Source organism: Poecile atricapillus, chromosome 24 (assembly GCF_030490865.1).
Source record: "Poecile atricapillus isolate bPoeAtr1 chromosome 24, bPoeAtr1.hap1, whole genome shotgun sequence".
Taxonomy (NCBI): Eukaryota; Metazoa; Chordata; class Aves; order Passeriformes; family Paridae; genus Poecile; species Poecile atricapillus.
The window spans coordinates 6,475,915-6,490,021 of NC_081272.1; the positions used below are offsets into that span (position 1 = coordinate 6,475,915).

The 14,107-nt window shown below is 56.3% G+C and overlaps 1 protein-coding gene across 1 annotated transcript; it reads left to right on the plus strand.

The window, feature by feature from the left end:
• Window positions 1-14,097, plus strand: SELENON (selenoprotein N). The gene is made up of 12 exons (XM_058856653.1): window positions 1-162; window positions 3,951-4,068; window positions 5,065-5,195; window positions 5,645-5,857; window positions 6,531-6,655; window positions 7,291-7,428; window positions 8,189-8,270; window positions 9,115-9,303; window positions 10,214-10,319; window positions 11,045-11,157; window positions 11,780-11,881; window positions 12,048-14,097. Exons 1-12 carry the CDS (start codon window positions 19-21, stop codon window positions 12,216-12,218), a joined length of 1,632 nt encoding a protein of 543 aa, XP_058712636.1. The 5' UTR covers window positions 1-18; the 3' UTR covers window positions 12,219-14,097.
• Window positions 14,098-14,107: the final 10 nt, after the last annotated feature.

Below are 14,107 nucleotides of genomic sequence, written 5' to 3' on the forward strand. Positions count from 1 at the left end.
TCCCCCGGCCGGGCGGCCATGGCGGCTCCGCGGCGCGGGCCCGCTGCGATGGCGGGGCCGGGCCCCGGGGCGGCCCCTCCGCGCCTGGCGCTGGCCCTGGCCCTGCTCGCCGCGCTGCTGGCCGTCAAGTACTACCGGGACACGGAGGCGGCGCGGCGGCAGGTACCGGGCACGGGCAGCGGGCAGGGGCGGGGACGGGCCCGCGGGGACGGGCGGAGGGAGGGGGAATGGCGGCCTGGGCAGCGTGAGGGGAGGCGGCGGCCGCCGCGCTGAGGGAGCGGCAGCGGGCGGGCAGCGGTGCTGAGGGAGCCGCAGCGGGGCTGAGGGAGCCGTAGCCGGGCTGATGGAGCGGCAGCGGGGCTGAGGGAGCCGTAGCCGGGCTGAGGGAGCCGCAGCGGGGCTGAGGGAGCCGCAGCGGGGCTGAGGGAGCGGCAGCGGGGCTGAGGGAGCTGTAGCCGGGCTGAGGGAGCCGCGGCGGGGCTGAGGGAGCCGTAGCGGGGCTGAGGGAGCCGTAGCGGGGCTGAGGGAGCCGTAGCGGGGATGAGGGAGCCACAGCGGGGCTGAGGGAGCCACAGCGGGGCTGAGGGAGCCACAGCGGGGCTGAGGGAGCTGTAGCCGGGCTGAGGGAGCCGCAGCGGGGATGAGGGAGCCGCAGCGGGGATGAGGGAGCCGCGGCCGGGCTGAGGGAGCCGCAGCCGGGCTGAGGGAGCCGCAGTGGGGCTGAGGGAGCCGTAGCCGGGCTGAGGGAGCCGTAGCCGGGCTGAGGGAGCCGCAGCGGGGCTGAGGGAGCCGCAGCGGGGCTGAGGGAGCCGTAGCGGGGATGAGGGAGCCGCGGCCGGGCTGAGGGAGCCGCAGCCGGGCTGAGGGAGCCACCAGGAACCGGTGGGCACCGGGGCTGAAGGGGCTGTAGCCGGGCTGAAGTGACTGCCGGGCATCGATGGGTCTGAGGTGGCCACAGCCAGGCTGAGGTGGCCACCAGGCACCCACTGCCAGGACAGTTGGGGTGGCCACCGCTGGCTAAGAGGAGTACAGGCATTGTGGCTGCTGGAGTTGAGGTGGCCACTGCCAGGCTAAGGCTCTGCAGGGCTGTGGTGGCCACTGGGCTTGAGGCAGCCACAGGGAGAGGGGTGGCCACCACCAGGCTGGAAACACCACAGAGCCACAGAGCTGTGGTGACCACCAGATACCACCAGTGACCACCTGAGACCAGCTGCCCCTGGCCCTGCTCTTGGCTCTCAATCTCACATCCCTGCCACAGCCTCCAAAGGTCACTGAGAAGCAGCAGAAGAAAGGAGGGTGTGAGCTGGAGAACAGGAGCTGGTTTTTCTCGGGATTGTGTTTGGGGTTTTTGTTTTAAATGAGGCTGATTGACAGTTTTTGATTGCAATCCGTGTAATTCCAGTGGCTGCAGGAGCTTTGGAAATCTCCTTTGTGGGAGATCACACCCCTGGCTCTGTGCTTCAGCCCGGAACACCTGAGGAGGCTCTGGGAAAAGAGCAGATTTCTCCTTCTTGATACTCCTCTAGTACAGAGAGAAGTGTTTTTTTAAAGGACACCTCTTCTCTTTGTCTCTTCTTGCCTTGCAAAAAGGGACAAATGGTTTAAACAAGTCAATTAGAAGAATTTTTCCAACAAGGACAGGAAGGTGAGGACAAGCTCCCAGCCTGACAGGTCTGGTGAGGGTTTGTTTTTTCTAGAGGACGAGCAAACAGTTGTCACTGGGTGCTGCTGGAGAGGAGAACAAAATGTGAACAGCCCAAGGTTTTTATTTTTTTCTTCCTCTTGCTTCAAACATATGTCTTGTCTCTTTCTATGGAAATGTTTATTTAGCTGAACAACCCACAAGCAGGTGGGAGAGGAGAGCTCTTTGTGGAAACCACAGCTCTGTTCCTCTACAAAAACACCGGAACAGCTCGGTCCTACCCCTCTGGCACAAACAAGTTGTCTTCTTTATAATTCCTGATTAAAACGAGAAAGGAAAAAAACAAGTTCTGGGAGCTTTCTTTAGTGTGAATGTTACCAGAAAGCAACAGGCCAAGCCCTGACATCTCTCTCTGCTTTTAAACATCGTTTTTGTCATCCCTGGTGTCCAAATGCAGCAGGACTGGAGTGTTCTCCGTGGGATCTTTTGTTCCTCTGTGGCTGGGGTTTTATCTCCAGCAGGGTGGGTTTTCCTGGGTCCCCTGGTGGGTGGTGCAGGTCAGGCTGTGGCTGTGTCTGGACACTGCCTTTGGGGTGCTCATGTACAGCCCCTGTGATCCCACCTCGTGTCCTGCTGTGTCAGCCAGAGGTGTTCCCGTGTCCCTGTGGGGCACAGCTGGCTCTCCTCCTGCCTCCAGCCCCACTCAGAGAGGGAAAAAAAAATAACTGTTCCACACATTCCAGCAATGCAAATTCCAGCCCCATCCCTCGGGGAGGGGAGCTGTGCCTGTGAAGTGCAAAATGAGGAGAGGCTCTACAAGATCCATCAGCAGAGGAGCTGTGCTGTGCTGAGGAGAGCAGAGGCAATGGAGCATCCCTTCAGAGCTGGGCACACATCCAGAGCCTCCTGCTCCCTGCCAGGGCCCTGAGCTGGCTCCCAGACCAGCAGTGACAGCAGTTGATGGCCCCTGTGCCCAGCACAGGTGAGCTCTGGAGCTGGGAGAGGTCCTGAGCCTGGCACGAGGCCTGTGTGACCCTGGCAGATGTGGCAGCACCTGCAGGCAGTGCTCAGCAGAGCTGTTACCTGTTTGCAGAGCCAGGGATGCTCATCCCCATTCATTCAGGGAATAACAGCAGGTTAACTGTGGACAGTGGATTGTCCCTCTGCACAAATAACCATCTCCCTTCATTTTTTTCATGTCCTTGGCCATGTCCTCATCCAGATCTCCGTTCTCAGTTCCAGGGTCTCTGTTTCATTCTGTCACAGCCCTGGAACTGCCCTGGAAGGCTCTTAAGTGCTTTTGTAGCTGCAATTGATGGGAGCAAAGCCTTCCAGGCTGCATTAGTGCTGCTTCAGGCTGGCAGGCAGCAGATGGAAAATAAACTGGTTCAGGAGCTCTGGGGATGGTGCTGGTGGTGCTGCAGGCAGTGGAGAGCAGCAGAATGCAGAGTGTTTGTGCTCCCAGCTCCGGGGGTGGCAGGGCAAGCTGGTGGATCCTGGGGGATGTGCCAAGGGCTGGCTGGCACTGAGGGCTTTGTCTCGCCTCCTCTCACTCCACCCTGGAGCTCTTGCTCTGCCTCCAAGCTGTCCCTTTCCCTTCAGGCTGCGGAGTGGAAATGTGGAAGCATCCAGAGCCCTTCTGGGGCTGCTCCAGGGGAGACATCCCCTTGGTGAGCCCTGTGGGGGCTTTGCAGAGGGAGGAACTGAGGCACAGAGAAGCTGGGATCCTGTGGAAATTTCGGGAGAGGACCGTGGGTTCTGTGACTCCCTGAGGGATGGCTGAGGGAGCAGGGAGCCAAAATATTCCATGCAGTCCTGAGGCTGGAGATTTGGAGGGGCACTGACCAGAGCAGGGCAGTAATGCCAGTGTGGATCCCACCAGGAATGGAAGTTTCTAATTCCAAGGGCTCTGCTCCCTCTCTTTGTGCTCTTGGAGTGTGCTCCTCACATATTTGACTGCCTTTGTTTCACTGCACATCAGTTTATCCCAGCAATCACCACCTCCAGGTGCTCCCAATATCTGCAGGTTTAGGACTAACAAGCTGGAAAAAGTGGGGAATTTCTCTGACAAAAGACACTGAACGTGAGCAGATGGTTCAGTTGGAATTATTCAGGCAGATGTAGGTCCAGTAGCCTCGTGCCAGCAGTTCCTGGACAGGGATCCCTATTGCAGATAGCACCAAATCCTGCCAAGGGGCGTAAATCTTTCCCCTGGATATTCTGGAGAGAATGGGAATTAACTCCAGAGCAGCCAGACTTCTGCAGGAGGTTCCAATGAAATCTCACTTGCCTCTTCTTTCCAAACCAGGAGCTGGCTCTGAAGTCCTTGGGGAATGAGGGGCTGTTCCTCTTCTCCTCCCTGGACACAAACAAGGACCTGTACCTGAGCCCAGAGGAGTTCAAACCCATCGCTGAGAAGCTCACAGGTAGGTTCCTGTCTGCCTTCCAGAACCCTCCCTGCACACAGCCAAACATCACAAACTCCACAGCTTGAATTCACTGAATATTTCATTCACTTTATTGTTTTCTGCTGCTGCTTTGGGTCTTATTTACATGAAGAGAGGCTGTGAAGCTTTCCATGTTGTTGAAAAGGCTTAAGCACCAGACACCACTTTGACAAAGTGGAGTTTTTACAAGGTGGAGGATCCCATTGAGGGACTAGCAAAGTACATAAGTTACTTTGTCTGGAGCTTAAAGGGGATTTGGGATGGGTGAATGCAACAAATCCAGCTCAGGCCAGGCCAGGCCAAAAGCATCAGTGAGTCACAGTGTTCCATTCAGCTGGAGCAGCTCTCCTGGATGGCAGCTGTGGGAGATCATCTCTGGAGACTGGATCAGCACAGAGCAAGTGGCTCTGCTGGTGCCAGGCAGGGAGAAGTGTGGGGATGACAATGGACAGTGGGGACACACACAGGGTTGGCTTGTGCTCTCCTGGACTGGCTCCAGCACGTGCTGGGATTGCTCTGAGGGGCTGGGAGTCTGCCTGGGCTTTGCAGTCAGGGAAGCAGGGAAATCATGGAGTGGTTTGGGTTGGGAGGGACCTTAAAGCCCATCCAGTGCCATGGGCAGAGACACCTCCCACTGTCCCAGGCTGCTCCAAGCTCCATCCAACCTGGCCTTGGGCACTGCCAGGGATCCAGGGGCAGCCACAGCTGCTGTGCCAGGGCCTGCCCACCCTCACAAGAAACAATTCCTTCCCAATATCCAACCTAAACCCACCCTCTCCCACTTTAAATCCGTTCATTCCTCTTTAGTTCATGCAGCCAGAGCTCGTCTGGGGATGGGTCTGAGTTCTGCTGTGTGGGGACAGCTGGGAAACTCCCAGTGCTCCTGGATTTGCCAGGATAAATGTGTAATCACAATTGCTTGAAAGGGGAGGGAGGGGAAGCAGCTGCTTGAATTCCTTTTGTCCTTTTGTCTAGGGGTTGCTCCAGTCTCAGAATCCGAAGAGGAGGAGACGCCAGATCCAGATGGGGAGACTTTGTCCATCGTGGCCAAATTCCAGCCCTTGGTCATGGAAACAATGACGAAGAGCAAGGATGGTTTCTTGGGAGTAGGTGTCCTGCAGGCCACAAATTCTGGGATAAACACGTCTGATGGGCTGGGAACAGCACCAGGAATACATTGGGAGGGGACATGGTCCTGCTGAATCCCGTGGGATTTGCTGTGACAGGGACCTCACTGCCTCCCTCAGCATTTCAGGGTTTCAGCGCACTCAGCAGTGCCTGCCCTGCTCAGAACTCCCTTCCTGGGAAGCTGGGAGCAGGAATTAGAGCTGGCTCTGCCTCAGCTGAGTGCAGAAGCAGTGGTGTTGCGTGCCATGTTCCCCTCTCCTCTGTTTCTCACATTCTTGAAGGCTGACAGAACTGTTTGGCAGGCTAAGAAGAATTTGGGATGTGATGTGTATTTTTTTCCCCCTTTTCCAAAGCCTCCCTGCATCCATGACATCACTGCACATTGGGAGACTCCGCTCTGGGCTCTGACAGCATCTTCTGTTCACAGATTTCCCACGTGGCTCTGTCTGGGCTGAGGAACTGGACAGCCCCAGCAGTCCCTATGAGTGTCCTGCTTGCCAGGCAGTTTAAAGCCTTTCTCCCTCCAAAGAACAATCTGGATCTTGGGGATCCGTGGTGGATAATTCCCAGTGAACTGAACATCTTCACTGGCTACCTCTCCAACAACAGGTTTTACCCTCCACCTCCCAAGGGCAAAGAGGTGAGATATGAAGCTCAGATTTTATGTGTGCATCCCTGGATTTTCTAAGGAAGCAGGAATTCTGTAGTGTGTAGCCAGGAGCACTTAAAGTGGAGGTAAAGCTGAGAGCAGGCAAAAACTGCATGTCTGTCACAGCCAGATGAGGCTGACTGGAGCAACTTCATCTTGTTTGTTAGTTGTGTGGGGTTTGAGGATAGCTTTTTTCCCAGAGAGGGCTATTCAGAAAATACCTGTGTGGTCATTCCTGGTGGAGCAGTGGCCACCTGAGCCTTCAGGTGACGAGTGGGACTCTGTGTGTGCTCAGCAGGTAAAGCCTGGCTGTGCATCCCCTCCCCTGGGGGCTGGAGTAACTGAGCCTGGTGGGATCAGTGATTGCACTCCCACCCCTTCCAAGGCTGAAGCACTGGTGGAGGCAGCCTTGCACATCAGTTTGCTGTTCTGCCTGGGCTGGTGGAGAGCTGCAGAGCACGGGTGTAGCACAGGAAGTGTGGAAGATGGATTTATTTGTGACAGCAGTGCCTTGCTTTGTCTCCTCAGCGTGTGATTAGGTCGGTCTCTGAGCTGGGTGATAAATCACAGCCATTCTCTCACCCTCCTGCTCAGGTTGGGGGGTTTACTTTGGAGCTGTGTGGAGGAGCAGTTCTCATTCTTGCTCCTCCAATTCCTTCTCCAGGTGCTGATCCACAGGCTGCTGAGCATGTTCCACCCACGGCCCTTCGTCAAGACGCGCTTTGCCCCGCAGGGGGCCGTGGCCTGCATCCAGGCCAGCAGCAGCTTCTACTACACCATAGCATTCCGGTGAGCTCCAGGGGCTGGGGGACACCCCTGGGGGACACCCTGAGCCTGTCCCCCGTGCCAGGGCAGGGCAGGAGGCTGCTGGGAGCCCCTGGCAGAGGGCACAGGAGTGGTGGCACCGTGCAGGGTGTTCCCAAGGGACACCAGGACTGGTGTGGCTGGCACAGAGGGGAGGGTGGTTCAAGCCAGAGGTCACCTGTGCTGCCAGTGGCACTGTGTCCTCACACAGGACATCACCCTGCTTCACAGGGGAGAATCTGGCTAGCAAGAATTTTGTTAGATTTAGGTTATTCAGGGGGTGGAGTGTCTTTCCAAGGGGGACAGTCCACAGAATTGTTTTACTGGGAATGTTACACGCAGCTTTTATGTGTCAGGTCAGGCTGGAGTGGGGGCTAAAGGGGTTTTGTTCTGTCCCTGTGTTTCAAGGAATGATAAAGTGTTTAGTGCCCAATTCCAGAAGGAGTAGATACTGGAGATGCTCCTGACCCAGGGTATCTGTTCCAGTCTTTCACCCTCTTCATTGTGTGACATGAAAAGATTTTTAAGCTCCACCTCACTTGCCCAGTTTAGATTCAGAATTTCAGGTGCCTGGAGACAGCTTTTCCTGATCCCAGCTGATGGCTCCTCTCTCCTTTCAGGATCCACGCTGAATTCCAGCTGAATGAGCCACCAAACTTCCCCTTCTGGTTTTCCCCAGGGCAGTTCACAGGTTACATTGTCCTGTCCAAGGACTCTTCCCACGTCAGGGACTTCAGGCTCTTTGTTCCTAACAACAGGTACAGCCGCTTCCCTCTCATTTCTTGGAAAATCTGAGTGATTTGAGCTCTGCAGTTGCTTGTAAATGCATTTCTCCATCACTGAGCATCCCTGACCCATCCAGGGCCTGATTCCCTCCCCAGTGACTGTCCCCTGGAACTGGGAGGATGGGGAGGGATGGGCAGGGTGTGGCAGGACTGGCAGTCCCTGTGAAGTTCAGCAAGGCCTGATGCTCCTCCTCCAGGAGATTTTTTGCTTGGAGTCTCACAGGTTAAGGTTTTGTGTGCAGAGCTTTGCAGCAGCTCGTTCCTGCTCTCTGGCAAGGGGCTGGGAATGTTTCAGGGGGAAGAAGCTTCAAATCTCTTTGCCCATGACAGGAGTGGAAATTTATTACAATGTTACCCTGGCGACTCAACCCCAGTGGCTCTGTCAGCACTTTTCTTAACAGCCAGCAGACACTTTGGGCACTGCCAGCAGCCTTTTACATCCAAAAAAACACTTTTTAAAAGTTCAGCAGGATCAGAATGTGCGAGTGAAGTGCTGGGAAGGAAGAGGGAGCAGTGACATCCCTGTCATTTGACAGAGCTCAGAGGTGTTGAGTGCGTTTTCCCAGAGTGCTGGGAGGGTGCCTGGGCACTGCTGCTCCTGGGCTGGTGCAGGGAGCACAGAGCTCTCCAGAGGCTCTGTGTTCAGTGCTGACCCTGCAGAGGATGTTCCCCTTTGTTTGGGGTTCCCCAAGCACAGCTTTAGCCCTGGGTGACTCTTGGGTTCCCCATGCAGGTCCCTGAACGTGGACATGGAGTGGCTGTACGGGGCCAGCGAGAGCAGCAACATGGAAGTGGACATTGGATACCTGCCCCAGGTCTGTGTCCTCTCCTGGAGCTCCACACGAGCCCAGCTTCTCCTCAGGGCTTTGTGCTGCCACAGCCCTGAGCTGTGGAGCCTCTGTGACCCCATTCCTTAGAGCTTCTCTCAATCATTTCAGTACAATTTAGCTGTGTGTGCCCTCTGCAGCTGTGTGGCTGTTCCCAGTTCTTGTGATACTTCCCTTTTTCCCCTCAGTGTGGGTTGAATCCTTTTTCCTCTTTCCTTTTTTAAAACATTGCCTGACAGGCAGGAGGGAAGATGAGGAGCTGAACCCAGGCCCTGAGCCCAGAGCAGGGTATGAACAACAGTGGGTCTGGATTTAGAAACTGCAGGAGGTTATTCCCATGTTCTGTGGCAATCCCAGCTCGTGGGACAGGAAACACAAGTCAGAATTCTGAATGCCTGAATTCAACAGGCCTGTTTTCTCCTAAACTGGAGTCATGTTTATTTTTAATTGGCAGAAGTCAGGAAGGCAGATTTAGCAGAATCATTTCAGCTGTACCAGAACACACAGGGAAGCTCCTGGGCAGCTTTTCCTGCTGCTCCCTCTTGTGGCTTCCCAGAGGCAAGAGCTTCCAGTTAGCCCAGCAGATCCTAATGATTGAGAGGATCTGGTGTCCCACAGTCAGTAACCTCCACTGGGAAGGTGGGAGAATGGAGTCTCTGCATTTCCAATCTAGTGAGCACAGCCACAGCGAGGGAAATGAAGTTCATTTCCTGGTAAAATGCAGCTCCAGGAGATGGGAGATCAAGCTGTACCTTCATTAGGAGATTTGGGATCTGTCCTGGAGCCCAAGAGAGGGCTGTGTGCAGGGTCCAACCCAGCCTGTTCCCTGCAGATGGAGCTGGAATCCACAGGGCCTTCGATCCCCACCGTGATCCACGACGAGAACGGGAACGTCCTGGACAGCAGGGACCCCTCAGGGGAGCCCATCCAGTTTGTGTTTGAGGAGATCACCTGGCAGCAGGAGATCCCCTGGCAGGAGGCAGCCCACAGGCTGGAAGTGGCCATGTATCCATTTAAGAAGGTGAGGAAGGGGCTGGGCTCTCCTTGGCACCTTGATTTGGGGCAGATTGTGCCATCCAGTGACCTGGAGGGCCTGCAGAGCCCCGAGGCCACAGCCTGAGCAGCATCCAGGGCACTGGGAGGCTGTCCCAAGGTGTTTGGGGTCACACAGCAGCACAGGCAGCAGCAAAGCTCCATGTCAGGTGTCCCCAGGATTGCACTGTGAGTGTAGGCTCATCCTTCCTGCCTCTTATCAGTGGCTGCTGCTGATTTTGGAGCAGGCAGGTAATTGTGCTGCTAACAGACAGCTTTTTCCTCTGGCATCACTTCTGCAGCACCCAGGTGCCTCTGGACCAAGCTTTTGTTATCAGCAGAGAACACAAGGTCTGCCTGTGCCTCTGCAGCCTTCAGCCAGACACAGATTTATAGCTCTGGGTGACCCAAACTATTTAACATGCCAGCAGCCTGTGGAGCAGATGGCTACTGCCTGTCACTGCTTCCTTGGCTGAAGGGACACGTTTTGGTGGCTGCCTCCTTGTGCCTGAGCTTACAAACGTCCCTTCAGGCTGCCAAGATGTTAATACCAGTTCCTTTCATTTGAGTGATTGGAGCAGGCTCCCTCACAGCCAGTTCTCAGGCTGTTTCAGGAGATTTGGTAATAAATAGCTCAAGGCCAGATTTCCCAGCAGCTGAGGGGGGCTTGCAGACAGCCTGGCCACCCTGGTGCAGATGTTCTCTGCAGTGTGTAAGATCAGGGCTCTGCAGGTGCCAGGGACAGAGGGACCACAGCACAGCTGTCACATTTAAATCTGCAGGTCCTGCTGCAGATGGAGCTCTGTGTGTGTCACCCCTGGGTCTGGTTCCTTCAGAGCCGCTCCTGTTGGAGCTGGGCTGTTCTGTGCCTGTTCCTCACGCTGTCCCTCTGCCCCCAGATCTCCTACCTGCCCTTCACAGAAGCCTTTGAGAGAGCACAAGCAGAGAAGAAGCTGGTGCACTCCATCCTGCTCTGGGGTGCCCTGGATGACCAGTCCTGCTGAGGTGAGGACATCCCCAGCATGGCTGGAGGGATGGTGTGAGGAGAGCTGGGGCTCAGGAGCCAGCAGTAAATGTTGTGTCACTTGTTTTGGCTCTGGAGGTGCTGAACAGGCACAGGCTGGGAGTGGGGAATTAATTAATTACTGGTGTCAGCTCAGCTGCCCAGTGGCAGCACCAGCTCTGTCTGAGACAAGTTGTGAGTCAGGTGCTTTTGTCGAGGTCTGGTCTTTCCCCTTCCTCTTTCCTGCTGGAGGAGAAGCAGCACTGGCAGGGCAAAGGGGCACTGCTCTCTCTGCCTTGACCCTGGCACCTGCACAGGAGAGGCCAGAGCCTGGCCTTGGGGCTGTCCCAATGTGCAGCTTTTCCCCCTCAGTGGCTGAGAGCTTCTGTGCCACCCTGGGCAGGAGGGGAAGGGTCTCTTCAGTCCAGTCTGCCCTGAAAACCCCTCAGCACTGGGCTGTGCTCAGCATGAACAGCAAGGGGCACTCGGGGTGGCTTCCATGGCTGACTTCTCCTGGGCCTCCTGGGCCTGGCTTGGGCTCTGCTCTGCCGAGCCCTCCCTGCCAGCAGCACCTGTAGGGAACAAAAGCCATGGAAAAACTGCCAACAACGGAGCAAACAGACAGTGGGGAGGGCTGGGGGGAGCCAGTCAGCTGCCACTCAGCAGGTGGCATCCAGCATGGTGACAGTGACCTCAGCAAAGCCTCCTGTGCCTCTTCCTGTGCCAGGTTCGGGGCGAACTCTCCGGGAGACCGTCCTGGAAAGTTCGCCCATCCTCGCCCTGCTCAACGAGAGCTTCATCAGCAGCTGGTCCCTGGTGAAGGAGCTGGAGGAGCTGCAGGTGAGGCTCACACTCTGCTGGGGGTGCCAGGGGAGCTCCCACCTGATCCAGGGGGGATTTTTGTTTGAAGCCCTCCCTGTCCTTGGCCACCGCAGGCAGACGGCAGATGGAGGCAGGCTGAGGAGCGGCACAGTGACCCCCTTGGCTCTGTCCTCCTGCCAGGTTTAAAGCTAAACCAGATGCTTCTCTGTGAGACAGCCCTGCCCAAGGCCTCTGGTGCCATCAACCAACTGACTCCCCTGCAGCCCAGGGGACAAACAAATAACCAAATAACTGTCTGAACCCTGAGGCTCCTGATGCAGCCTTTCCCCACTTCTGAGGCTGTGCTGTCAGCTGGGATCAGTCACAGAGCTGGAAACTCTGGGAAAGGCTGGGATCAGACTGTTGATGTGTCTGTGATGGGATGATTTTACTGTCTGGGGAGAAAATCTGCAGCTGAAATGAGAGAGGGAGGCTGAAAGGGAATGGGAAAGCAGCCTGTGAGAATGGTACCAGTTACCACTACACTGCAAAGCAGCTCTCTGGTCCCTCCCTCCCTCTCTCCTGTGCTCTGTGTGTTCTCCCTGTGCCATTCTGCCACTTCTGGGCTGTGCAAATGTGTGGTTTTGGTATCTCCCTGCAGAGCAACAGAGAGAATGAGTTCTACAGCAAACTGGCCGAGCTGCACCTGGAGAAATACAACTTCCCTGTGGAGATGATCATCTGCCTCCCCAACGGCACGGTGGTAGGGCTGGGCTCTTCCCCAGGGAATGTGTTCTCTGCAGGGCTCCCTTGAGCCTTTGTCCCTTTATCCAGAAATCTGAAACAAATGTATTGGCTGCAGGCCATGGCAGAGGATGGGGGATTGTTCTGGCCCTTAAAAGTCTCCTCTCATCTGTTTTCTTTGCCAGATTCACCATATCAATGCCAACTATTTCCTGGACATTACTTCTATGAAGCCTGAAGATGTTGAAAGCAGCATCTTCAGTTTCTCAAGCAATTTTGAAGACCCTTCAACTGCAACTTACCTCCAGTTCCTGAAGGAAGGGCTGCAGAGAGCAAAACCATACCTGCAGCCCTAAAACCAGGCACCTGAATGCCCCACTGAGATGGCCAAAGACTTCAGAGATCTATTTTGATTACAGCAAATCCTCCTCATCTCCATGCCAGACGTTGGTGTTGAACTGCAGGCAGTCCCGGGCCGGGGCTGTGCTCTGGATCTTGGTGTGAGGCTGAGTTCCAGGTGGTACCAATTTCCACAACCTGCCCTTTTCAGTTCAGGCACATTTTTACAGGAGTGAAAAATACTTGAATCCATTCCCAGTGCACGTGCCTGGGTGTGCCACCCACCCTCATTTCCTGGCAGCTCCCGTTCAGACTGGTGAAACTGGTGTGACCCCAGAACTGCTGAGGGACTCGCCAAGCGCGGGGAGCAGCGCTGCCATTCCGACCCAACACTCGTGGTGAGGACACAGCCAGCACCCTGCTCCCACCCTGGGGCCAGCCTGGTGTCCTGTGCCAGCTCTGGCTGGCAGTGACAATCTGTGTGACAGGGCTGGGAGCCCAGGATGAGCTCTGGGCAGCCCTGTGTGCCCTGCTGGCCGCTCTCAAACAGGGTCTGTGCCCCTGAGGGAGGTGCTGAGGGTGGCACCGGGGTGTTGAGGTTTGGTGCAGCTCAGAGGGCTCAGGTGAGGATCAGTTGGAGCCCCCAGGAGCTCTCCCAGTGTCCCACCCATCCATCCCTCCCAGGGCTCCCTCCCCAGCAGCTCTGGGAGCTTCTCCTGGTGTCCCCTTGGAGCTGGAGCCCTGTCCCTGTTTGCTTTGAGCTTCCAGGTCGTGCTGGGTGAGGAACCACAGGGTTCCCTCTGGGAGCTGCCCTGAGAGCATCACCTGGGTGAGAACCGGGCAGCTCTAAAAGCCAGAAGTACAAAGAGATATTTTCAGGAATTTTTTTCCCAAAGAGATTGTTCAGACATGAAGCCATTATCCCTTATCTGAAGCCACCCTGAGCAGTTGCTCCTGCTCTGTGCCAATGCCTGGATACAGAGTGAGCCTTGTTTTGTAATTTGGGGAAGGAAAGGTTAAGTGAAAGGGGTTTAGGACATATTCCTACAGGCATGTTGAGGAGACAAAGCATCTTCAGTAGCTGCCTGCAGCCAGCCCTGGCTGGTGATGCTTTTTCTGCTCTCTGAAGCACAATTTTGTTGGACCAAATTAAGGGAAAAGCCCTTTTTTTTTTTTTTTTTTTTCTTCTGATAAGGAATTTTCATTCCTGGGCTCCAGGTCCTGGGAGGAGCCTGGGGGTGGCAATTACCCTGTCCCCACCCTGCCCCAGCCTTCCTGCCCATACCTGAGCCTGGAGACTGAGCTTAGCTGCACCTCTGGGCTGAACCAGTGCCACTTCACTAATTGCTCTAGTGAGATTAATTAATGGCCCCGGGATGTTTCTCAGTGTTGGCTTTGTAACTATGCATTAGCTGTGCACTTTCTCACACTCCAGCGTGCCAGGCTGTGCTCTGGCCGTGCCAGAACCTCCAGGGAGCATCGGAGGCAGCTCCCGGGGGAAGGGGATGAGTCTGGACAGTGGCACAGGGAGCCCCAAAGCCACCCCCGAGCTGGAGCAGCCTGGGGGCTCCCGGGGGGACCCGCCCGTGTCCCTTTGTCACCGGCCCTGCGCTGCCGTGGGCTCTGCGGGCTGGCCCCCCATCTGTCCCCCGGTGCCAAGCGTTCGGTTCTCTCTGTACATCGTCCCTCGGCTGCTGCCGCCTCCCCTCCGCGCCTTGTGACGCCCTGGCCCGAAACCGGCGGCGGGCCCGGGCCGATGTCGGCCGGGAGGGGCGGCGGAGCGGCCCCGGTAAAACCATCCGTGCATCCTCCAGCTCGGCCTCCGCTCTCCTTCCTCCGCCGGGGGCTGCGGGAGGGCGGGGGGCGAGCGGGTGGCCCCAGTGTCCCCTTACACCGGGCTGTCCAC